Source organism: Carettochelys insculpta, chromosome 14 (genome assembly GCF_033958435.1).
Source record: "Carettochelys insculpta isolate YL-2023 chromosome 14, ASM3395843v1, whole genome shotgun sequence".
Lineage (NCBI taxonomy): Eukaryota > Metazoa > Chordata > Testudines > Carettochelyidae > Carettochelys > Carettochelys insculpta.
In genome coordinates, this window is record NC_134150.1 from 4744607 (window position 1) to 4770787 (window position 26181).

Consider the following 26181-nt stretch of genomic DNA (forward strand, 5'->3'; position numbering starts at 1 on the left):
ACGAGGGTGCTGCTGTGTTCCTAAGAGCAGAGCCTCACTCAGGATGTGTGTCAATGACCAGAGAGCGTGCTCCTCAAGCACCGAGATGTTTTTGTAAACTCCTTCCTTAAACTCCATGTTTCTAGGTTGCCCATAAACAACCTGGGGATAACAACTGCTCATGGGGCAGGTGGGCAGGTAAGGACTGGCTGTCATCACATAAGAACACGAGAATGGCCACCCTAGGTCAGACCAAAGGTCCATCTAGCCCACTGTCCTGTCTTCTGACTGAGGCCAATGCCAGATGCCCCAGAGGCAGTGAACAGAGCAGGTAACCTCCAAAGCGATCCCTCTCCTGTCATCCATTTCCAACCTCTGACAAACCACTGATAGGCCTAACCTCCAACAAATTTAACTAGTTCTTTTCTGAGCCCCATTAATGTCCTGGTCTCCACAACCTCCTCTGGTGAGGAGTTCCATAGGCCTACTATGCGCTGCATGAAAAAAAGAAAAATACTTTTTGTTCATTTTAAACTAACTACCCACTAACTTCATCGGGTGACCCCAGTGCTTATGTTATGGGAAACAAGTAAATAGTTTTTCCTTATTCACGTTTTTTCTCACCAGTCAAGGATCGTTCTAGGGCCAGTATTGTTCGATATCTTTATTAATGACCTGGAAGAGAGGATGGATTACACCCTCAGCAAATTTGCAGAAGACACTGAGCTGGGGGGTCAGGTAGATACACTGGCGGGTAGGGATAGGGTCCAGAGTGACCTAAATGAATTGGAAGAAATCTGAGAAGGTTCAACAAGGACAAGTGCAGAGTCCTGCACTTGGGACGGAAGAATCCCAAGCATTGTTACAGGCTGGGGACCGACTGGCTAAATGGCAGTGCAGCACAAAAGGACTTGGGGATTGCAGTGGATACAAGGCCAGATACGAGTCACCAGTGTGCCCTTGTTGCCAAGAAGGCTAATGGCATATTGGGGTTCATCAGGAGAAGCATTTCCAGCAGATCTAGAGAAGTTATTACTCCCCTCTACTCGGCACTGGAGCATTGCATTCAGGTCTCGGCTCCCTAGGATAGAAATTAAGTGGACACACTGGAGCGGGTTCAGCAGAGGGCAACGAAAATGATTAAGGGGCTGGAGCACGTGACCTACGAGGAGAGGCTGAGGGACTTGGGCTTATCTAGTTTGCAGAAGATAAGAGTGAAGGGCGATTTGATAGCAGCCTTTAACTTCCTGAAGGGGGGCTCTAAAGAGGATGAAGAGAGGCTGGTCTCAGTAGTCACAGATGGCAGAACAAGAAGTTACAGAGGTAGAGGTGTAGGCTGGATATTAGGAAGCGCTGGAATGTGTTACCTAGAGAGGTGGTGGAATCTCCATCCATAGAGGTTTTTAAGTCCCATCTTGACAAAGCCCTGGCTGGGGTGACTTAGTTGGGGTTGATCCTGCTTTGGGCAGGGGGCTGGACTAGATGACCTCCTGAGGTCCCTTCCAGCCCTAGGATTCTCTGATTCTATCACATCCCCCTTAACCCACACCTCCTTTTAGAGACCAGAATACCCAATTGAGAGAAAGACAGCATATTAAGTCTGGGCAAGCGCTTCAGACATTTGAAGCGCTCAAGGTATCTAAGGCTACCTCTACACTTAAGGGATCAATTCACTGGTGGTCACTTCATGTCCAATTCACCAGTGGTCAATTTTCCAGGGCTCGATTTAGTGTGCCTAGTGGGGACACACTAAATGGAACTGTCATGAAGCCACCATCAACCCCAGGACCGCCGGCAGTCACAAGGGGAAACGGAAGTTGATGGGGGAGTTTCTCCTGTTGACTTCCCACTGTGTGGATGGCGGCAAAAGTCGATTTTAGCTACATTGACTCAATTCTCCTAGCTGGGCTTGTGTACCTAAAATTGATTTTACCTCCTAGTGTAGACCTGGCCTGTGTGTTGCTGGCTGCAAGAGAACTTTCCGTAGCCAACTTACTTACCCACCCACCCACCACCTGGATCGGTGACTGGCTGCTCACACAGCAGAAAATCTGGCAAGAGATGAAGATGGGTTTGGTCCTGCTTAGAGCAGGGGGCTGGACTAGATGGCTTTTTAGGTCTATTCCAGCTGTATTGTTCTATGATTCTATGATCTCTTCTGACATATTTGATAATTACTTTCCAGCAGTTGATCAGGAAGGGAGATGATAGCCCTGCACAGCACAGTGCATTCACACGGGCTCCATTTGCATAACGAGGCAGCCAGCAAGGCCGCTCGTTTAGTCAGGCAGAAAGGAATGCGGCGAGTCAGACTCAGCAGGGGGCCCTTCGATGCACACACGTTGTTGAGAAGGAGCGGGACTGAAACAGAAAGAACTCCCAGACCACAGCCGAGAGGTCAGGAACTAAAGGAGGAGGGCAGATGCCATGGCCTGTACACAGTCCTGCTCTAGCTCCCATTAACGACAACTCCTCTCCATCTCCCAGAAGCATGAGACGCAGAACCCGGCAGAAGAAACAAGGTCATTCAGCGATACCTGCACACATTTTATGCTACAGTAAAAGCCAGGTAGAGACCATGCACCGTCACTCATCAATTCCCTGCTGCTCACCTAACATGCCGGCGAGGGTACTGCGTCAACACCCCGTGGCTGGCCCAGAGGTAACGCAGTACTGCTACTCAAGGGACCCCTTACGTCCAGGTCTACTCAACCAAAAGCTTTGGTATAATTTACTTCTCAATGGCTTAGCCTACAAGGATACGTTAGCCTATTTTATACACCTTATTCTTGTAGCCTCAGCGTAGCCATCCTAGTCTGTATTCCAAAGTGCTTTAAAGCGTCACATGACTCCCACATTATATGTTATCTGCTATTATCAGCTATTTCCTTCACCATTCACTGTTAATAGATTTTTTTAGCAACGCAAGAGGCCTTCAGGGTTGTACTCTGTAAGACATTAGCTTGAGCTAGGGGGGTGAGGGCGTCTGGACAGCTCCAGACAGATACAGAGAAGGAGGAGAGCATCTGTGCTCCCAGACTTTATTTAGCTAGCAGATGGCATTTTTGTGTATTAAGCGGTGCCAGGACGTTGCGGCCCTGTGGGGTCAACCATCCCGTTTATGCCGAAGTGCAGGCCAAGGTCACCAAGACTGTTAGGTGATATCTCGCCCCAAATGCCCATTCTTGCAGGTTGTTAATGAGGCTGTAATGTGATATCTTATGCAAATTCAAAGCGGGGGCAGAGGGTGTTAGCATGAGCCCCCCATCAGATACACAGACCCTCGAAAATCTTAGGGTGTGGAAGTCTAGTTTTGGGTTTCAAAGGTGGGGCTAAAGTGACGTAGAACACCCTACAACGCCCCACGGCTGATGGGCGCTTTCTCTCTCTCTCGGAATCTAAGCCTTTGTTTTTCCATTTCTCTAGTATGAGAGTTTTCTTTAAAATTTTCCTCTGATCTATCATGGTCTCGCATCTCACCACCTTCGGAGTGAGGCTGGTCCTTCACTTCCTCAAGTCCCCCAGGAGGGAATCTGAAGATGGTGTTAGCCTCAGTATATTTGCGCTGTACACTGGTTTTATGCACTAACTGAAGAGAATTAACCTGGGTGTAATCACTCTAGATATTTCACTGTCAACTCCATTCTTCAGTGTAATAAATTCTGTGTTGTTATTACAGCATTTGGAGAGTTGATGCGATTCCTGTGACTCCTGTGACCTTCCTCCAGGTAAGAGCTTTCATAGCGCCTCACAGCTGCAGTCCAGGACAGAGGGTGAACCTAGAGATTCTTGGGTCAGACTGGCAAACCATTACCCAAAAGAATAATCCCATCCTAACCCCAGTCAACAATGAGGACCAAGTAAGCCCCTTCCTCAGCAATGTAAATAACACCGACCTAAACGCCGGTGTGGACAGTGTTAAGTCAGCAGAAGAGCTTCACCCACATACAGCTACTGCCACCCGCAGAAGTGGCTTTATTGTGCCCCTCTCCCGTCGGCACAGAGGGTCTTCACCAGACACTGCAGCACTGCGGCTGTGCTGATGTTGTGCGTCTGGTGTTACTAGGCCATAGGCTGAATGGCAAGTGCCTGTTCAGTTTGGGTGGAGGGTCCCAAATTCAACCCTCACAAACACTGTGGGGGACTTTAAACCCAAGAGACAGAGCCAGCACTGGTCAGTAACATCGCTTATAATGGCTCTAGCCACGTCTAACGCATTCACCACTTCTACAATAGCTTAATTTACACCCTTGTACTCCAGGTGGAGCGTAGGTCATCTACAAGGTCTGCTCCCCTGCACTCTGTTTTAGGACAAAACTTCTAGCTGACCCCAATTGCTGTCCTTCAATCTCAGGAGATCTTCTCCACGTTGTCCAAGGTCCTCCTCTTTTGCGTTTTCCTTGCCGGTTCTATGAGAGAGTTTGACGGACTCTGCTGGATGATGGTTCTCTGAGAGTGTCGCCTAATCATCCCCACTTTCTTCTCTTGATTTCAGCATCAAGTGGTTCTTGTCCTGCTCTGTTCCAATGCTCCTCGTTTGTGACCACGTCTTGCCACGCGAAGGACATGCTTCAGGCACCTGTTTACGAATGAATGTCTGTAGCTTTTACAAAGCTTTCTTTAAAAATTTAAAGAGCTACCACCAGTCCAAAGTTCATGTTCTGTGCAGCCGAATGTTTACAAGAGCGCTGAATGGGAGCCTGTTTTCATGTTACTGATCCTGAGGAAGAGTATTGCATTCCAGTGCAATGCTAACCTTGCAACACTGTTTACTTAAACGCTGCTGCTTTATGCGTGAGAAGCAAAAAGAGAAACTGTCTAGAAGCAAAAGTTACATTTAGTTTATTTTCACCACTCAACCTGGTTTAAATGAAAATTAGTAAATTCTATTCTGAGCAAGGGGAGAAAGAAGAGCTTGGCGTTCCAAGGTTAAAGAAAGCCTCTGGGCCAAGCTAGCCCTGCCCCATTTTACCTGCAGACAACACCAAGCCTGGTGGGAGAAGAAAAGGAAGGAGCCTGGCTCAGTTTCATGCTAACTAAGGAGTTCAGCAGTCCAAGGAGGCTGCTCACTCAGCAGCCAGGGGAGCAAGTAAGCCCCCATCCCCACCTCTCTGGGAAAAGGCAGGGAAATCCACTGAAAAGCCCCAACTAAGGGAAATCTGGACTCTTTGGGCCACGCCCCAAATTTAAGGACTTGTCTAGGGAGTAGTTCAGAGTTCCTGAGCCCGGAGCACAAAAGTGCAGGGGGCCAGTATGCCCTCCCCACTTTTCCAGCTCACGTAATCAGCAACCTGGCCACCGGGCCACTCAGCCCCAGGGACCGAGCCACATACAGGAATTGTACAAAGTGAATTAGATATTTAAAACACTTTCAGTTCTAGTAATTCAAGGTCTTAGAAACAAATAAGGACTTTTTTTTAAATAAATGTGATTTTTTTAAATCTAAAAAGTGACCTTTGAATCTTCCATTTAATTTTCTTTTGCATTTTAAAAGTTTTGAGAGGCAAATCTGTCAATTAAAGACAAACAAGCCTAACTTCAGTACCAGGCAAATTGGGTGAAACTACACTAAAGGGAAGAACTATCAGACATATGGATGAACACAATTTGTTGGGAAAAGGTCGACACAGCTTTTGTAAAGGAAAATCACGCCTCACCGGTCTATTATAATTCTATGAGGGGGTCAACAAACTTGCTGAGAAGGGTGAAACAAAGATGCAGTGTACATAAACTTTCAGAAAGCCTTTGACAAGGTCCCTCACCAAAGGCTCTTAAGCATAAATCTAGACTAAGAGGAAGAGCAATTCAATCAAAGTCAATCTGCTGGAGTTTGATTTCCACGCACTTGGCAGAGACGGGCGAAATTGAACTCTGGGGTCGGCAGTCAACTCCTGTACTCTTCCCTCTGTGAAGATGGCCAGGTGAGTTGATTGCAGATGAGTTGACTCTAGCTAAGCATTTGCCATAGCTAGAAGTGCATATTAACAATCGACTTGCCTGGCTAGTGTAGACCTGCCCTAAGCAGTCCTGGCATAAGAGGGAGAGTATTCTCTCAGATCAGTAACTCGTGAAAAACAGGAAACAAAGGGTAGAAATAAATGGCCAGTTTTCAGAATGAAGAGAGGTAAACAGTGTTGTCTGCAAAGGCTCTTTTCTGGAAGCAGGGCTCTTTGACATATTCACAAATGATCTGGAAAAAGGCATAACCGGTGAGGAGGCAAAATCGGCGTATGATACCAAAGCAGTCAAGTTAATTAAGTTCAAAGCAGACTGCGAAGAAATACAAAGTCTCAGCTGGATAGCTGCGTTTGTAACGTCACAAAAAACAAGCAATCCCGCAGCACCTGAAAGACTAACAGATTTATTTATTAGACAATGAGCTTTTTGTGGGTCACATCCACTGCCGAAGTGGGTGTGACCCATGAAAGCTCATTACCTACTCAATAAATGTGTTAATCTTTAAGGTGCTACAGGGCTGCCTGTGTTTTGTGAAGAGATACCAAAGAATCCCATAAAACCGAGTGACTGGGGCAACAAAAACGGCAGATGAAATTCAGCGCCGATAAAAACGAAGTGGCACATATTTGAAAACACCAGCTCAAGTATACGTACCAAATGAGAGTGCCTCAGCTGTTATCATTCAAGAGAGCGATTGGATAGGTCTCCAAAAACGTCAGCTTCACGTGCAGAAGCGGTCAAAACCAAAAACTTAACCGAAGGTTATGAACCATTAAGAAAGGGATAGACAGTGACTGTGGTGATGTCTGGTTTGGAATAATGTCATACTGTGTTAGACAGTCTCAGGGGGGTGGCTGTATTATTCTGCAGCATCAAAAAAAGAAAAAAAGAAACAAGCAATTCTGCAGCACCCTAACAACTTAGCAGCGGGGGAAGCCTGTCCAGACAGTACTATGCTGCCCTTACTCCAGCCAAGTGGCAGGCCCACTTCCAGCTCCGCCCCCCATGCACCTATCCGAGCCTGTGGGCAGGATCCAGCTCTGGTTTGCCTGATCCGACCTATGAGGCTCAGGGCTCACTACCCCCTGCTCCACCACGGTCCAGATGCTGGGGAGATTCCCCACCTTTGATTTAAAAAGAGTCTTAATTTCAATGCCCTTCAACACCCTGATGTAACACAGAAGGAAAAACTCCTCAGCTAGACTGTCGTAAATGTTAGAGCTGAGCTCCGCCAGATTTTCACCTGGATGACAAGAGGCGAAGGTCAAAAGTGGACCTAACTTTAGCCTCTTCTTGTAAAACAAAAAAATTTATATTATATATATGTATCTTGCTAAATATACCAACAATGGGAAAGCCACCACCTGGGGAGGTTGCGCACCAGGCAAGAGATGCGGTTGCTAAGAAACCTGTTGCTAAGTTTTAAGTCCCGTCCTCTGACTACAGACAAAACCGCTGATTATCAGCAGAGTAATGTAATCAACTCTTTTACCTCAGTCTGTTTCCGGGAGGTTTGGCGAGAGATCCTTTGCCTAACAAGGAAAGTGTATTATTACTTTGTACCTAGGCACCAATTTAGATTTTGTTGTTTCAGTGCCCGTAAGCTCTAGCTGAAACAAGGGGATCATCAGACTAGACAACATACAAACACCCATCAGCTGAGCCCTGCCATTCCCAAGGCATTTGCTGTATATCTGTAGCTATCTGCATCGGCAGCTGTCGTGGCTGATCTCTGCAGCTCATTTTTGTGGAGACGGCTGTGGATACAAATTTTGTACCTGTGCAGGACTCTGCCCATCAAGAGTTTATGATCTAAACAGACAAAAGCGAGGGCAGGAAAGAGACGCTCAGAAAGGCAAAGTGAATTACAGAGAATACTACTCAGGTCTACTGAGTCCCAATCCAATGCGCTATCAAGAGGACCACACTGTTTATTATCTACAGTAAGCCCTCGACTTACACGGGGGTTGCGTTTCCGCAACCCGCCATGTAACTCGAATTTTTGTGCAAGTTGAGGGGAAACAGGAACCAGGCTGCAGCCTGGTTCCCAACTCCCCTGGGCTTGCAGGAGCTGGGAAACTGACCAGCCCAGCAGGACTGGTCAGTTTCCTGGCTCCCAGAGTGGCAGAGAGCAGGAACCAGGGGGCAGCCTTGTTCTTGTCTCCTTGCTGCTTGCAGAGAGCAGCTGAGCAGGGCAGCAGCCTTGGTCAGTTTCCTGGCTCCAGCTAGTGGCGGGGAGCTAGGCACCAGGGGCAGCCTGGCTCCCAACTCCCCTCTGCTCCTTGGAGCCAGGAAACTAACCAGGGATGCTGCCCTGCTCAGTTTCCTGGCTCTGAAAGGGGAGGGGAGTCGGGAGCCAGACTGCCGCCTGGTTCCCAGCTCCCCACCACTCCGGAGACCAGGAAACCGCTCAGCGGGGTGGCAGCCTGACTCACGGCCACCATCCTTGACAGCAGCAGCTGCTGCCCCTGCTGGGAACTGGAAACACCTCTGTGAGGGGTGGCAAGAGTCAGGCTGCTCCCTCTGACAGGAGCAGTTTCCCCACTACCATCAGGGATGACAGGCTGACTCATGGCTGCCACCTCTGACAGGAGCAGATTCCCGCTCCCGTCAGCGGTGGAAGTCACTTTAACCTGAGACACGCAACTTGACTGCACATATCTCGAGGGTTTACTGTATCTGTATTGTGACAGACAGCTGGCCAGAAAGCCTGAGCCAGAGCTCTGTCACGGCAGCCCCGCCCTACGAAGGTAATGGGAGCCAACTGAGGAAGCCCAGGCCTGATTGGCTAGCAGCTGTGAGCCCCTGAGCAGAGGGGTTATATAAGGCAGCAGGAGGAGCAGGAAAGGGAAAAGATAGAGAGAGAGGAAGGGGAGGACCCAGGGCATGGAAGGCTCTGCTCCCCCACGGCTGGGTAACTATATAGGAGGGTGGTGGGACTTTCACACATCATAAAAGCAGAGGGCCTGGAACTGGAGTGGTCTTGACTGAGTTTTTGAACAGAACAGGGGTCTGGGGCCCAGGAGCACGAAAGACTCTGCTACGATATAGGTAAAATAAAAATAAAATAGCTCAGGAACTGTACCGTTATCATCCCCTTTCCAGCTGGCTTCCCATTTCCCAAAAGTAGCGTCCTTGTTATCTTCTTGCTTGAGACAATCTGAAGAAGCCACAAAAAACAGAGTTGTAATGGTCTAAATGAACAGAAACAAAGTGGGAAGCAATGGATCCCTGCCTACGTCAGCTAATTCAGGTAACAGGTTCACAGAGCTGCTTTTCCACAACATTTCTTCAAAGGACAGAGTGGCAGGATCTGATTAATGTCACCCTCCTCACCCATGAACACATGCATCGAGTTCTTCCTTCCCAAAACACCGCCAGCTCTGCTTGAAGTCTAATGGAGTGTACTCAGCAGCTCACAGGACTAGATCTTTAAACAATATGCACAGGGAAAAAACTCACCCACGCTCAAAATGCAGCCGTGTCCAGGTTGGAACATGACTACAGTTAACGAGTGAACAGCAACGCTACCCAACACTTACTTTACACCATGGCTTCCCAAACTGGGGGGCGTGCCATTGGCTGAGGATCTGACCCACATTTTGACTTGAGGACAATGTTCTTTCAGTTGGTTTAAAACAGCAGTTCACAAACTTTTTGGCATCACGCCCCCCCCCCCCGCCCCCCCGCTCCTCTTCTTTACCTTCATCCAACCCCCTTTCAACAAAAAATTCAATCCGCAATTGAAAATAAACACAAAAACTTGATATAAAAATGTTATTTGAAAATAAAAATAAGCACAAATAGTTTTTCTTGGCCCGTTGTGGATGCCTGGTACAAACCCAGCTAGCCAGCTGCCTGAGCCCCACGCCAGCTGCCTGCCCACCTGACCCCTGTGCTACTAGAGCTACCTGTCAAGCCCCACACTGCTGGGGCCAGCCATGCGCCCACCAGCCCTGCTGAAGTCAATGGCGCTCCAACAATTTGCACCCGCTCAGGATGCAGACTCATTTTTCAAATCCCCTTTCCTTGTCTTAATTAATTTCTTGGAAGCACGACAGCAAAGTTCCTTAATCTGCCAGTTTTGCACTTCTGTTGGTGACTTATTTCCTCGCTGCCACAGGGCTCAACCCAGCCGAATACTGGGCATTCCCAAACTCCTCCAGTTTTCTGTGGCTCTTTGCATTTTGCCGCTCTGTATCCCAAACAAGCAGCATAGCTGATCATCCCAGGAAGTGGCTGTCCGTGGTCCAACTCCCAATATTCTTCCTAAGAAACCTAGAAACAGCTATTCAGAAACAAACAGCCTCTGCAATCTACTTAGCTGTAATGAGGCATCGTGTGTAATTTGAGCATTAGAGGGAAACACCCCAACATGCCCTTAAGTGCTTCTCTGCAATTTTCAGCTCTGATCCTAGGCCAGAGAATATTCCACCCAGATGACACAGGAAGACAGGGCACAAGTCTGACTGGATTTTATCACGGATTCGTCATAGAGCTCACAAGAAATACGTTTCCCCCTCCAGAACAGAAGCCCCTCCTCTAATCTAGGGAGGAGACTTTAAAGGCACCTGTAAGGGTCGGACGACTCTGAAAACTTACATCAGCACAGCTACATCCCCTGGAGCGTGAAAGAATCACATCCCGGAGAGACACAGCTAATCTCCAGAGTAGATAGCATGAGGGTCGAGACCAGAATTTTTCCAGCAACCTAGCTTCTGCCCCTCAGGGAGGTGGATTAACTAAAACTAGATGGAAGAATTCCTCCCACCAAGCACTGCAGCTGTGCAAATGCAGTTTTAACCCTACACATACCCTAAAGTCACGGCCAGGTCTGATCTGATCCAGGACTACAGGATTTTCTCTGCAGGGCAGGGCATTAATCCACCCAGGCTATGCCTGAACTAGCCTGAGAACTTGGAAAGGGGCATGATAATGAACCTAATGGAAAGATGTTAATGAGGCGCTGCCATGAATGTGCAGCACCTCATTAGCATAACAGCAGCCACGGCACTTTAAAAGTGCCGCTTTCGATTGCGTGTGGCTCGTCTACACGGGGTCCTTTTGGTAATAGGAATAAGGGGATTCTGAAGTGTGCAGGGTCCTTTCAAAAAGGACCCCGTGCAGATAAGCCACTCACAATCGAAAGCAGCACTTTCAAAGTGCCATGGCTGCCATTATGCTAATGAGGTACTGCATATTCATGGTAGTGCCTCATTAGCATATCCCAAAGTGTCTCATTAGCATGCCCCTTTCGAAGTTCTGGGGCTAGCGTAGACATAGCCCCAGTCTGATATCTTCACTCCAGCATCTTTAACCCTAAACATACCCTATGGCACAGCCAGGTCTGATCTTATCCAGGACTACAGGATTTTCTCTACAGGGTGGTGGCGTTAATCCACCAGTGTGATATCTGCGCCTAGTCTCATATTGCTTCAGACAGGCAAAAGAAAAAAGCTTTCAGTGAAACTATGCAGTTATGCACTGCTGCACATCAAGGGTTAAAAGTTGCTTCCTGACCCTGGCCAGGCTCTCTGCCAGTGCCCTGAAGCATGAGATTTGATCATGGCTCATTGCATGTGTTCGCATGGCTGCAGAGGTTGTTAGCGGTCATGGAATGAAACAAACAGGCCTTCCCTTTAAATCCTGCCGCAGCATTAACGCGAGACAACAGAACACGCCAAGCTCAGCAGACCCCGCTCTGACACACAAGTGAAATTAAAAAGGGAAGTCAAATGTTTTTCTAGCTGCTCTTCACAGCCAGGGTATCTGTACCAAAGGCAGCTTCCGGTCCCTTTTAATAGCCGCCTTGACCTCAAAATTGGGCAGGCTGAACACAACCCTAAAAGGGCAAAAAGCAGTGATCAAAATCCACTGAAAGCAGCCACCACAGCCCTCAGCTGAGCCCAGGAGCCTGACAGCACCTCCCTGACCATCCTCTAATCAGTTACACCAAAGCAACTGTAGCAACCCAGGATAGAATGTATCTTTTTCTAGAAACTTTGCATTACCCTGTGTCTTTTGATAGGAGCTTTATGTTACTTGGTACCTTTCCAGTACTCTTTATATTTGTTTTCTACCACTTTGTATCTTTGTACTATTCTTTTTATTTGTTATTTTGTCTCCCTAGACACTTTGTAGCCGACTCCACATTGCATCTAAGACTCCATTTTGAGGGATACATTCTGATGTATTAACCTCCTGCTGTCTCTGTGTGAAAGTGGACGTGAAAGTGTCAATGAGAATGCTCAGTGATAAGCATTGGAGAGGGAGCCGTGTCAATCTGTCTCTTTGAGAGCAAGAAGTCCTGTGGCACCTTATAGACTGGTAGAAATTTTGGAGCATAAGCTTTCATGGGCAAAGACCCGCTTCATCAGATGCATGAGTCATGATGAAGCCGGTCTTTGCCCACGAAAGCTTATGCTCCAAAGTTTCTGTTAGTCTATAAGGTGCCACAGGACTTCTTGTTGTTCTCAATGCTCAGTGAGTTACCCTCTGAAGCTAGTCTGTCTGGACAACAAAGACTTGGAGGCTGAAGAACAATGGGAACTGGATTCTACAGCAGTAACCCACCCAGCAAGGAAGATTAAGTCCCATCTGTAGATGATAAGTCACACAGAAGCCTGGAGCAATGGGGTAGGACTACCACCATCTGCCATTGACTGGTGACTCACGGTGCCTGGGGCAGTGGGACAGAAGCAGAACTAGGAACTAAACCATACAAAAGATGTGCACGCAACTAGAGTTGGGTTCTTCTCATCTTGTCAACATCAGAGCACTGCTCCAGATCCATGCAGCCTGGCTCTACGTTCATATATAGTCCATCCGGACAATGATTAGAGTGAGCATCTTTTGGTATCTATAACAACCAGAAGATACAATGTGTGTGTGTATGCTTGTGAGTAAACAAGATGGCCCAGTGAGGGGCTTGATTCCAGAGGTAACCCACCACATGGAGAGTGCACAGAGCCAAGGACTTTCCCAGGGTTCAAAAAAGATCTACACATTCATGGAGGCTGGGTCCATCAAGGGCTGTTAGCCAGGCTGGGTAGGGAGGGTGTCCCTGCCTCTCTTTGTCAGAGGCTGGAAATGGGCGGCAGGAGAGAGATCGCTCATTCTGTTCACTCCCTCTGGGGCATCTGGCATTGGCCTCGGCAGAAGACAGGACACTGGACTAGATGGACGTTTGGTCTGACCCGGTACGGCCAGTTCTCATGTTCTTATCTTCTAAGACAGAGTTTCTGAACCCTTTTTTACGAAGTATCCCCTTCAGAAAAAATGCTAAGTACACCCCGTACCTACAGTTTTCAGACACACAATGTTTCTTCCGCCACTGCAACACTTTTTTTTAAAAAGCTTAATAACCGGTTGGTTGGAAGAAACTGCGTATAGGCAATAACCTTGCCATTGTACTTATGATTGTGCAAAAAGGATGGATTAAAAAAGGATGATTTTTTTAATTAATAAAAAGGTCCAGGAACACTGAGTTCATGTACCCTCTGGGAGAGCTCTGCATACCTCCAGGGGTACACGGTTCCCTGGTTGAGAACCACAGTTCTAGGACAGCTGGGTGTAACATGGGACAGAGTCTGTCAGCCTCCTTGCAACCCCTTCTAGAGGGGTTGGTGATTCAAAAGATTTTCATTTTAATACTGGGCCCCATTCGAGGAAAAAGGTTGAGAATCGCTGACCTTGGTAACTCAGATGATGAGCCAAAGCAACAAGTCGTTTAAGTAGGGTGCTTTTTCTTTATAACCAGCTTTGACAGAACTGAAGAGAAAAGGTTTCTGGCAAATTGAAGCAAAATCAAGGAGATGTACTGAAACATTGTTGGGGGACAAGAGCACCGGAAAATGAAAGTGACTAGGAGCAAAGAGGAAAGTGACTGGTCTGATGTCATCCATCAGATCAAAATATTTTTACCTTTGTCGTCCCCACCAGCCTCAATCATGAATGGAGGCAAACTGACTCCAGAAACCCTTGCCGATATAGTTAAGTGGGTTAGGAGTGCAACTTTTTGCAATATTTCTGTAAGGTTTTTCCAACAGCGTACAGGTTGAACCTCTGCAATCTTGGGACCTGACTGGTGCCGGACGAGAGAATTTGCCAGACCACGGGAGGCCAACATTGTCTAGCAGCATTACCAACACTTCCTCTGCTTACTGGGCTCTTACAAGACGTGTAGGTGTAAATTACAGTAGAACTCAAGTTGCGCAAACCTCGGCTTAACGTGATTCTGAGTGGCAGGGAGCTGATGCCCGCCTCCGGGCTGCCCACCACTTAAAGGAACCCAGAAACTGACAAGTGCAGCAGTGCTGGTCAGTTTCCTGGCTCCCCCGAGTTATGTGAAATTTGACTTACGCAGAGTTGCGCGTGAAAACAACCTCCGTGTAAGCCGGGGGTCTACTGTAGACCTAAACGGCAGCACAGAACACCGAGAGCCAGGACTGAAGGCTGGAAACAAACTTTATGGGATCACAGGACACTTGGCCACGCCCACGATAAGTGGTCATCCAGCTCAATAAAATCATGCCAGATTACGGATGTTGCCAGCCAAGAGAGTTCTGGATTAGAGAGGTTCTACCTGCCGATGTACAACTCTTTTGCCTGTGTAGCTTATTTTACTCGCCAAACCAAGAATAAACTGTGCCAGCAAAAACCCTTTTATAGCAGCAAACCTTTCCTGGTGTGTACTTGGCCTTACAGAAAACTGAGTCTCACCATCAAAGAGTTTACAATCTAGGCTACACCAGAGAGATTTGGAGGTGGTGACGCTGGCAGCCCGGGTGCCAGCTTATGCCTAGGTAACAAATGAACACCCACAAATACATCTATGTATTCGTATCATTAAAGCAGGCACTGGAATTCTAAGCATGTGTTCACGATCAGACTTGAGGAAGTGTTTATAAATTGCTGCATCGTTAATTTTATAATATCTGTACCCCATGCTCTGAAGGGAACATTTAAGTGTTTGGATGGCAGCCCTCTGTAACCCAAACCTCCTCGTTTGTGGCCAGACCTTGCCGTTTGATGCGCAGGTCGCACCTCAGGCTCTGGTTCGTGAACGTCTGCAGCTTGTGAGTTGCGGACTTTTCAGTACGCCAGATCTCGCAGGTACTCGAGCGCGCACTCCTCCCATTCGTGTTGCGGAGTTCAAATCAAGAGAAGCAGGAGAAGCACGTGGCAGTAGCAGCGGCTCTGGTGAGTCGCCAGCATTGGGTTAGTGTGGGGAGGGCTGGGGGGGCCTGGCTCTGGAGGAAGGGAGAGGAATTGGGTTAGAGTAGTGGGTCTGCAGGTGTCTGGCTTTGGTGGAGGAGGGCAGCTTTGAGCCACTTATTATATATTTATATTTATCCAGATAGCTAGCTAGATACTATAAATCTAGCTACCTACCTACCTAGATAAAAATAAATATATAATATGATATATGCACGCTATCCATAGCTGTTCCGGCTCTTAATCTCTAACCGGTTGGCCAACCTGCCATACATAATTCCTCCATTAGCTCTTTACCCCAATCTGTTCCCTCCCCAGCTCCAGTCTGGCTCCTAACCCCTTTGCATCTCAGTCCGGTTTACTGTCTGGCTGCCAGCAATGAGGGCACAGAGCTGAGGAGAGAGTGCTTCCTAGATCCCAGCTTCCTGAAGCAGCTGGATGCGGCAGTCTCAGAGACAAGTCACTTTCAGCTCCTGCAGCCCTGAAGCACACCCAGTGAAGATGAAATCTTTGGAACAGCTGGCTGCCAAATTCTAAGGCATCTCTGCTGCAGATGTTTGCACTGCGATTTTTTTCAAAGGCCTCGGCCAAAGTTGGGTAGTTTCACAAGAACAGCAGAAGGTTCAGCCCTCCATACAGGCAAACCTTCTGTCAAATTTTCACGTCCTTTCTCCGAACTACAGGAGCAATAAATTCCATAACATTCTTTTAAGAACTGTTTTGAACAGAGGGAAACAATTTTTTCTCTGTGTTCTCAGAAATTATTGAACCAGTTTTGAGGGAGCGACCAAAACAAGTGCCATTCCTCTTTAAGCAGACACCCAACAACTTTGGCAAAGTCACAGGCAACTATAAACAGGGTCTTGTATAGAGAAGAGCCAGCGACCTTCTCTAAAGGCAATGCTACCAGCTTTGCCTATCACCACACCCACCCTTACCTGATAAAAAGCACTTAAGAATTGTTCTGGCTTAGGGTATATCTTCACTAGGCAGAAGATCGACCTGGTCAGATCGACCTGGGGTTTGATTTTGCATGCCTAGTAGGGACACGTGAAATCAAACTATGTGAGGTCAGGAGACGACCCCATACTCCTTAATACTGGGAGGAGTAACGGAAATCGACAGGAGAAACTGCCTCTTTCAGAACGGCCAGGTAAATTGATTGAAAGTAAGTCGATTCTAGCTATGCAATTGCTGTAGCTAGAACGGAGTACCTACAATCGACTTTAATATCTAGTGTAGACCTGGCCTGAGAGAGCCACACATGTGCATGTTAGTTGCAGAGTGCAGAACTGCTGTGGACTCACCATGCCCAGGGTGCAGGAGAATTCCCCCAAGAAGTCATGCTCATACAGCTGCATGCTTGACTTGTCCTGGTCAAACAGAGCAAACTTGAGCTTCTGCACTTCTTCAAAGTGGTAATCCACGACGAACTTCTTGGAGAAGGCTGGGTTGAGGTTATTGAAGGCCGTCTCTGTCCTGTCGATCTGCAATTGATGAAGGAATTCGAGTAAACGATCAATAGGTCAGACCCGCCCACGCTGTGCCCACCGCATTGCTCCCTTACGATTCACCAACGCGGGGAGTTATTCCTAATTAACTTCTCCTGCGTGGATGTTGCTGTTCCAGAATAAAACCTCCTTATTTGGAAATCTTAATCCACTTGGCTCATCAGGAATAGCAATTGCAGTGTAAGTTCACACCCGACCTTAACCCAAATGAGCTTTGCTGTGTAGACAAGCACTAGCACCCGTTCCCTGACCTTCGGAAACCCTGCAGCAACGGTTAACTACCTCCAAAATCAACGTCCAGGCTCTTCACTGCAAGTCCGTGGGGACATGCACATGACAGGTGGGATTCACTACACTGGAGAACTGAGGTGTAGGAGGGTGATGTAAAAGGGACAGGGGGTGGGAAATCCTCCTGCGGTCCTGGGGCCTCTGCTTGATGTTACGGGCTTAATCTTTGTCAGGGTCTCCATGCTGAGTTGAGGGGGCTTTGGGACAGCCCTTATTTGCAAATCTCATTCGGGCCGTGGGAGTCTCACCTCCTAGAACGTGGCTCCCTCTCCCCCAGCCCCCTTGCGCTGTTTATGAGTGGCTGGCACAGAGACCCCTTCCACAACACAACAGCCTCTGGCGGGTCTCCACAGCACATGTGCTCAGCCAGCCCCCCTCGTCTGAGGCCTCTCGTTGGGCTGCCTCACCTGAGCAATCTCACCTCAAGTGCATTCAATTGTTCACGTAACCCTCACATACGGTCACAGGTGCTGAGTTCCCCGCTGCTGGAGGTTCTCTCCTCCCACCTCCAACCCAGGCCAGGCCTCTAGCCCCCACTTCCCTCCAGCTCCCAGCCCTGCCTGACTTCTTGCCTCTCTCCACCTGCTCCCCCCAAGCACATCCTGTCCCCACGCCTCCCGCTTCTCTCGGGAAATTCCTGCATGCTGCAGAACAGCCGTTCGCGGCAAGGGGGAAGCACTGGGAGTAATGGAACAAGCGGGGCACAAATTCTAGGCCTCTTAATATGGAGGGCAACTTCTTCTGCTGACCCATGCTAGTTCTATTAGCTCTAGATGAGCAGCTGGATGTTTGGCTCAGGTGGAGAGAACGAGCCAGAGGAAGTCAGGCAGATGACTCCCTAGAACAGCCACTGCAGGGAGACAGCTTATGTTGAGGCCTGTTTGGTTGAGAAGTTGCCAACGAAGTCCTCCTCTTGCTGGAAGCCCAGCCACTAGCCACAGGGCTGCCGTCCCCTTCTCCCCCTCTCCTGGCTGAACAGGGCTTGTTGAACACGAGAGGGCCTCTTACTTCTTTTTTTTGATACCAGCACTCTCGGTGGTCACTCGTTAACAAGTAGGACGTCTTCACGTCACCCTCCTGTTTGTAAGCCCACTACTAGCCCCAGTGCACCTTGTCTGTGTCTCACGCACAGGTAACGTTTCTTGTTTGGACAGACTCTCCATTTTCCCCCTTGCAAGTTCGCAGTTTTAAAAGGGTAAACGGGAAGCGGCGTTAGCACGGGCTGGTCACCGGGGCCCTTTCTGGGTTAGCGGTGCCAGGTGTTCTCCTTGGCCAGGAAACCAGTCTAGCCCTCCTCTCATACATGTCGCAAGCCTTGAGTCACCGGGGGGGGATCAAAGAATCATAGAAAACTAGAACTGGAAGGGACCTTGGGAGGTTATCAGGCACAGTCCCCTGCCCTCACCAAGAACCATCTTGACCATCCCTGATAGGTGTCTGTCTAACCTGCTCTTAACTACCTCCAGTGATGGAGATTCCACAACTTCCCTAGGCAATTTATTCCAGTGTTCAACCTCCCGGACAGGAAGTTTTTCCCAATGTCCAACCTAAACCTCCCTGGCTGCAGTTTAACCCCACTGCTCCTTGCCCCATCCTCAGAGGCCAAGGAGAAAAATTTTTCTCCCTCCTCTTTGTAACCCTCTTTCAGGTACTGTTATCGCCTCACCTCAGTCAAGAACTCTGCCTTAAGCTTCAGGTGAGCACTCAAAGGACAGGATCAGGAGGAGAGCAGAGAGGATATTTACAGAGAACCTCAAATGCATACCTATCCGTATCACAAGGCTGCCCCCTGGTCTGTCACAGCGTGCAACTATTCCCTCCCGCTGGGAAGCTCTGACTGACTCAGGCATGGGCTCAGCTAGCCACTGAAAAAGCTACTGTACATTTTGTTTTTGCTAATGAGCTTAGCAGCAATGGAATTCGCTCTGCTAGAAAGGCTGAGAAAGAAAGGACAGCCTCTTGGCATCCCAGCCTGGTCTCCTGCGCTCATGCATGGTCGCTAAATGCCACACACGACGGCCCAAGGCAAAGCAGAAGTGAATTTCAACTTCATTCCAGCCAGCACATGAAGGAGCAGAGTCACAAGGACTGGCAGGCAGCTGAAGGATCTCAGGGAACAAGGATGTATGCAGTTACGGGATGGCGTTGGGCCGGTTTCATAGAAGCTCCTCCCAGAGGTGGAACAGGGATTACACCACAAATTGTGGAGGAGTCAAAACTGGGAGGAGTCACAAACACCAGCAAGGAGAGAAAAATCCTCTTATGGATGGTAGGGGTCGATGGGCAAGTGAGACCAGAGTCAGTGCAGAAATACACCCAGGGGAAGGGAGGAAAAGAGAAGAAAACAAGAAAAGAAAACCAACTGGACTGCACTGATAGGGATTTCTCAGTGGTTTGAGCATTGGCCTGGAAACCCAGGGTTGCAAGCTCAGCCTTTGAGGGGAATATTTACAGGTCTGGAGCAAATAAAAAAAGGGCTGGTGCTTGGTCCTGCCAAGAGGGCAGGGGACTGGACTTGACGGCCTCCTGAGGTCCCTTCCAGCTCTCGGAGAGGTGTGTACCTCTGACAGTGGGAGGGGGCCCTATAAAGAGCAGTAACGGGGTAGTACACAACAGAGCCGGACAATGGGAAAGCAGATGGGAGTTTGTGGGGGAGATGGCGAAAGGAGGCCAATGGATCAGGGAGAGCGCAAATTTCCCTTCCATACAACATTGTGAAAGCCATTTCTGAGAGGGCTGAGATTCTGCACCCACAGGACAGGGGTGGCCAAGCCGCCGCTCTTTGAGCCATTACATGTGACTCCTCCTCAGAGTCGCACACCAGGAGTGCCACTGGCTGCTCTGCGCACACGCCCCGGCACTTGGAGGGAGAAGCGCTCAGTGGCAGCTCCGAGGAGTTGCCGGCATCGAGTTAGAGGAGGAGGTTGAGGGGCCCTGATTCTGTGTACTGTACTTGTGGAACACATGTATCTGTACAGATAGACACAAATAAATATATAATCCAGTGAACTCTTTCGTATCCAGCATTCTATCACCCGGAACCCACAAACAACTAGCACTGTAACCATAAGTAAATTTTAGTTACGTTTTCTATCAGAACAGTACAGTGAAAGTAAATACAACAAATACATGGTGGGTGTGTCTACACTTGCATGCCTCTTTCGAAAGAGGCATGCAAGTGTAGACACACCCTATACATTTACAGTGTACCATACAACTGCTGTTGGTAAATAAAGTCCTCGGCATACACTTTTGTTTGATTCTTAAGATCTCACCTTGTTTTCCTTCAGCATTATGCACTGCTTGGTACACCTCTCTATTATCCAGAACATTTTGAATATCCAGCAACCTCCTGGTCCCGGGGCTCCTGGATATGAGAGAGTTTATTGTACGAGGCTCCTTGCATTCTACTTGTGGCTTTTCATTCCTAACTGGCTGGCCGCCCCACCACAGGACACTGAATGCTACTCTCAGGCTATGTCTACACTTCAAAGTGCCCCCGGCTACCTGGCATGCCAGCACTTCGAAGTTGCTGCAGGGGAGAATTTGCCTCATGAGGTGCTGCATATGCATCACAGTACTTCCTTAGTAATCTCCCATGAGCCTGATTACCACGGCCCCTTCAAAGAAGGGGGCAAGTGTAAACACAGCCTCCGAGTTTCATTATCAGAAACATTCTCTCTGTTTTGTGACACCGACTGACCCTCCGGCCTCACTGGGTTGAGGCTTTCAAATGACACAGGAGGCAAGGAGTGAGCAAACCTATGCATTTTTACAAATGGGGAACCCAGGCTGGAAGAGGTGAAATAACTTCCCCTAAACAGCCTGCAAGTTTGTGGCCAAACCAGGGACTGAACCCTGCCCTCTTGATGCCTGTCTAACCCCTCAGCCATAAGACCAGCTCTGAGGAAGTTCAGAAAAGCTCAGAAACGTTTCCAGGAAGCAAAAGCAACAGACTAACGAGGTGATGTTCAAAGAGCTGACCAAGTCTTGCTTGGGTAAGCAACTGCCAAGTGGGAAGTGAAGGGTACAACCTCATCACCAACTACAACGGTTTCAAGGATGTAAACGAACAAGCAGCAGAGGAATGAGAGTGGTGTAAGGCAGGGACAGAATTGTGAAAAAGAAAGAAAGAAAGAAAGAAAGAAAGAAATGGGACAGAACTGCCAGGGAACCAGACTATCATGTCTCTTATTCCAGGAAAAAGTTGCAGGAGCTACTACAATGCATAGCGCTGTGATTTTAGGAAAAGGGGCTTCTTTGAAGGAGACCTGAGCAGCTCTGTCTCAGGAGACCCAGTCTCCAAGCAGCCAGAGAGAACAACACAGCTCTGGCTTGTGCCAAAAGCTCCCTGAACCAAAGGGACTCCAGTCCTGACAAGTTTTTCTTGGCCGCTGAGGCTGGAAAATGGTGCTGCTTTGAGGCTTGCTCAGCATGCTCTCCTCGGAGCGGTACACCACCCAGCAACAGCCGCTGCCTCTGAAAGGGAGCAGTGTTTGGATTTGCACAGCTAGGGCTGGTGTTCAGGCCCTAGATTTTTGAGGCAGGAGGCCACGCCTTGCTCAGAGTTCCATGAATTCACCAGCCATCGTTTAACTGCCTTGAGCCTTTGCTCTCTCTGTGCCCTTCAACCGGCATCGCTTCACAGCAATCCCCCGTAGCATCTGGCTCATGGCAGGGTGGGGCATATGGCGCTCCCAGCTTTGCAGGCCAGAGCAGGTAAGCCAAGGCCAGATAACAAACTCTGGGCGTTGCCAGGGCGAAGGCATGAAGACAGGCATCCTCTTTCCTTCAAACGGCCACCCCTAACGGGTACCAGAACCGGATGCAATTCTTCCATAATTGCTTGCATCAGATCACATCACACTGTTAAAGACGGCCCCTTAGCAAACAGTATGGGATACACTGGGTTACCAAGGTGGAGGGAACAGGCCGGCACTAACTAAACTATCCCTTCTCCTGACGCAACCAGTGATGTTCTCAACAGGGTCAGGGCCCAGAAGGCAAGAACCTGACAGCTTCATATGGACCAACTCCATCTATCAATACAAGTATCAAAGGGGGAGCCGAGTTAGTCTGTATCTTCAAAAACAATAAGAAGTCCTGTGGCCCCTTATAGACTAACAGATATTTTGGAGCATCAGTTTTCGTGGGCAAAGGCCCATTGCCCACGAAAGCTTATGTTCCAAAATATCTGTTAGTTTTTAAGGTGTCACAAGACTTCTTGTTATCTATAGTACATAGGCAATCTCCCCTTCCGGTCCTGTCTGAGCATCTCCCAACGTTTAATGTGTGTGTACCCTCACCTCGCCTCTGGCGGCTAAGGCAGCGCTATTATGCAGTCTACACATGAGCCAGTTCCTGCAACCTGCGTCTCCGGAGAGGCGAGCAGCTCTTTAACGACTCCTTTGTGGCTCCCAGTGATATAATTGTAAAGGAAAAAAAAAATAAAACCCCTCTATTATTTTTGAGAAACCATGAACGTCTAAAAGCCCAACAACGAACTCTTATCTAAACAGCAAACGATGTGTGATCTCAAAACGTCGGCTAATTCCCCCTTTAATACATGCAGTGCATTGTGGGATACAATACTGTATCTGTGTTTGGATCGCATTGCTAATAAGTCTTGATTTTGCAAAGGAAAAAAGGGGCTTGCGGCATTCCTGCTGGGAAGGGCAACAGGCATTTCAAGAAAGAAAACGGAAACTAAACGTAAAGTAAAATTGGTATCGTTAAAGTGGGCTCGGGAGTGAAAGTCAGGGAGACAGCGGGACAAACACACACGTGTAGAGTGCGAGGAAACAGAATACGTAAAAAGTTTGTGAACGTCCTGCAGTAAGCACGTATCGCATCTCAAATCACAGAATCACAGGGCTGGAAGGGACCTCAGGAGGTCATCTAGTCCAGCCCCCTGCTTCAAGCAGGATCAACCCCCACTAAGTCATCCCAGCCAGGACCTTGTCCAGCTGGGACTTAAAAACCTCGAGGGATGGAGAATCCACCACCTCTCTAGGCAGCGCATTCCAGTGCTTCACCACCCACCTGGTGCAGAAGTTCTTCCTAATATCTAACCTACACCTCTCCCTCTTCATCATCTGACCATTACTCCTTGCTCTGCCATCTGACACCACTGAGAACAGTTTCTCACCCTCCTCTTTACAGCTCCCCTTCAGGAAGTTGAAGGCTGCTATTAAATCACCTCTCAGCCTTCTCTTCTGTAAACTAAACAAACCCAAATCCCTCAGCCTGTCCTCATAGGTCTTGTGCGGCTCTTAAAACAGGGGTTACAAATAGTAGGGTTTGACATTATTTATTAAGCCCCATCTCATATTCACATGTATTGCGGCTCGTCAGTTATTGGGTTTTTTCACCCAGTTTGGAAAAAAATGGCTCTTTTTGCTCTTTTGGTTGCCCAGCCCTGCTCATGAGGAACCTGAGAGGCTTGTCTACAGTTGTCCCTGTGTAACTCTGCACGTAGATACTTTGAATCCAGAATAAAAGGGCCTTGTTCTTGTTTAAAAAGGGTGAAGCCCAAGAGGAACAACGCAATCTTGGTCTGGATAACACAGTGTTACTGAGACAGCTCTTGGGCTTTCAGCTGAGAGCCTGCCTTCATCAGTGCTAACTTCCAAATACAGACAAGAACAAGGCTGCCACATGGAGAACTGGAACTCAGGTTTCTCAAGTGCCACGTGATCACGCTAACCATTCTTCCGTTCCATAGGCAAAGAATGTTGCCATTCAAATCCCTTCATCTTCCTCCCTTAATAACACCGACTTCCAATAAGCAGACCTGTTTCCTTTCCCATGTCAGCTCCAGCATCACCCACAACTTCTCCTAGTTTCCTTCCTTACCAACTCCTGGCCTACTGAGGGCCCCACAGAACTGCACAAACAGGAAGGAATTTTGCTTCTCTGCCTTCATTAACCAGACCAGCTTCATCCCCATCCTGCAAGCTCGGAAACAGACACCAGAGAGAGGTCACACGACTCCCCTAAGATGCACACTGATCAAGCTGTCGAGACTGAATACGACACCTGCATTTTCCTGATTTGCAGTCCCTTGATGTAACCACCAGGTAAAGCTGCCTTCTGCTAAAGCACACCTGCCCCAAAGGCCCATCCATACCTACCATGAAGACTGCTGGTTTCATCAGCAGTAACGGAGGGAGACAAACCGCCTGCAAACATTGGAAAGCTATAAATAGATACATGACAGGAGAGGAAACAAGGACACACCTTTAGTTCCACCAAAACGTATTCAGTGTCAGAGACTATTTTGTTTCCATTTTTGGAGGGACAGAATGGAAATAGGGTAATTTTCCTAAAAATACAGGAGAGCTGGTCTCTATAAGGCAGTAACTTATTCCATCTTAATCACCAGGAAAACATGTGGAGTAAACTAATTTTATCTCAAAATAGCTCCCTGCTGCATTCACTGGGAAGATGAAAACCAAAACGATCAGCAATATGTGAGCAGTATTATCCTGCAGCATGGGGCCCTGTTCCTGATTCAGGACTCAAGATGCGGCTGTAATACTGAATATTAATCGGCTTGCTCCATACCGAAGGACCCTGGATTTCTATTCATTAAAACCCTACCAACCAACACACAGGGGACAGTAATAACACCTAAAAACAAACAAAAAAAACCAAACAAACAGAAAAAAAAAACCCACACAGAGGTTTCGCCCTACAAACAGAGACACCATGCAACATACGTGGGACCTGACTGGAGGTTGAACCTCTCTAATCCGGCACCCTCAGGACTTCAATGGTGCCGGACGAGAGAATTTGCCGGATTACGGGAGGTCAATATTGTCTAGCATGCTACCAACACTTCCACGGTTCACTGGGCTCTTGGAAGATATTACAGCTAAACAACAGCACGGAACATAGAGAGCCAGGACCGGGGACTGGAAACAAACTTTATGGGACTGCTGGAAACTTGGCCTCACCCATGATAAGTGGTCTTCTGGCTAACTAAAATCATGCCGGATTCCGGATCTTCCCGGAGGAGAGTTCTAGATTAGAGGTTCAACCTGTACGGCTACTGACCCCCAAGGAAGGCAGTCTCACACGATGGTGATGGACAGGCAAGACCCCAGCACAAAACACAAAACCCACCAAGCAAGTGCAGGCCAACAATTCCCCTCCCCCACCAGCGACACGCAGCCAGCCCAGGATGGGCCAGGGCAGCTGTTTTAACAGCTCAGAGCAATGCTACACAGCGCTGGACAGGAAAAGACGTGACAGAGCTGGATGATTCTGCAGGAAACAGGATTTACAGCAGTACCAGAAGCCTTGATTTCATTGACCAAGTCAGCAATCCCTGGCACGTGAGCCGATTTTCTTTGATATGCTCAGCGCTGCTCTCCCGTTCCCCACATGAAACTCCCTGCAGTGCTTCCCACCCTGGGGCTGGTGGCAGCTCCCTGCCCGGCCCCAGCAGCAGCTCTGCACCCCGGCTGCTGGGGCTCCCCACCCAGGGCCACCAGCAGCTCCGCTCTCAGCCAGTGAGGCTGCCTGCCAGACCAGCTGAGCCCCCAGCATCCTCTGTGGCTGGGACTCTCTGGCTCGTCAACATGGACCACGGATGCTGCTGTATTAAAGCCCTGACATTTTCAGATATTTTAAAAAAACGGCCGGCCAGAGACTAAAAGACCAAACCGGTAAAGCTCTGCATCTTGTCTTACTTATTAATGAAGCTGTTGTAAGTAGGGCTTTAAAAAGTATCATCAGCACTCGGACCAGACATAGAGGTCAAAAGGTCACATTTCCATATGCCAACTCCAAAAGCTCCAAGACCCCTGCCCTAAAGGGTCGGCAACAAGAATTTATTATTTTTAAGCTAATCTCCATTTTTTTTTTTGATTTCTTGGGCTTGACAGAATTACTCTATCTGGTTTAGGCATGCGAGCACCTTATCTGCGACAGAAAGATCTCCATTTCCACAAGCACTCTCTCTGCCCAAGATCATGTTATTCAGCTCTGATGTCAATCAGTCCTACACAGTATGGAGCAGAAACTTGGAGAAGAATGAAGAGGACTGTAAAAAAAAATCCAGATGTTTATCGATAACTGCCTCTGTAAATTCCTCCAGACCTACTGGCCATGTACCATCAGACCCACTGGCCACGCACCATCAACAACCAAGTCCTGTGGCCACTGACTCACCAACTTCCTGCTGAAGAAGAAATCAGGAAGAGAAGATGGTGATGGATTGGCC

The 26181-nt window shown here is 48.4% G+C and overlaps 1 protein-coding gene across 3 annotated transcripts in view; it reads right to left on the bottom strand.

Moving 5' to 3' along the window:
- CPNE2 (copine 2) overlaps positions 1-26181 on the bottom strand; it is a 163633-nt gene that overhangs the window by 85752 nt on the left and 51700 nt on the right. For all 3 annotated transcript variants that reach the window (XM_075009120.1, XM_075009119.1, XM_075009118.1), the window contains exons 3-4: positions 16461-16640; positions 9023-9097 (exon numbers count right to left, since the gene is read on the bottom strand). In XM_075009120.1, the coding sequence (XP_074865221.1) occupies positions 9023-9097; positions 16461-16640 (255 nt within the window). The remainder of the gene's footprint in view (positions 1-9022; positions 9098-16460; positions 16641-26181) is intronic.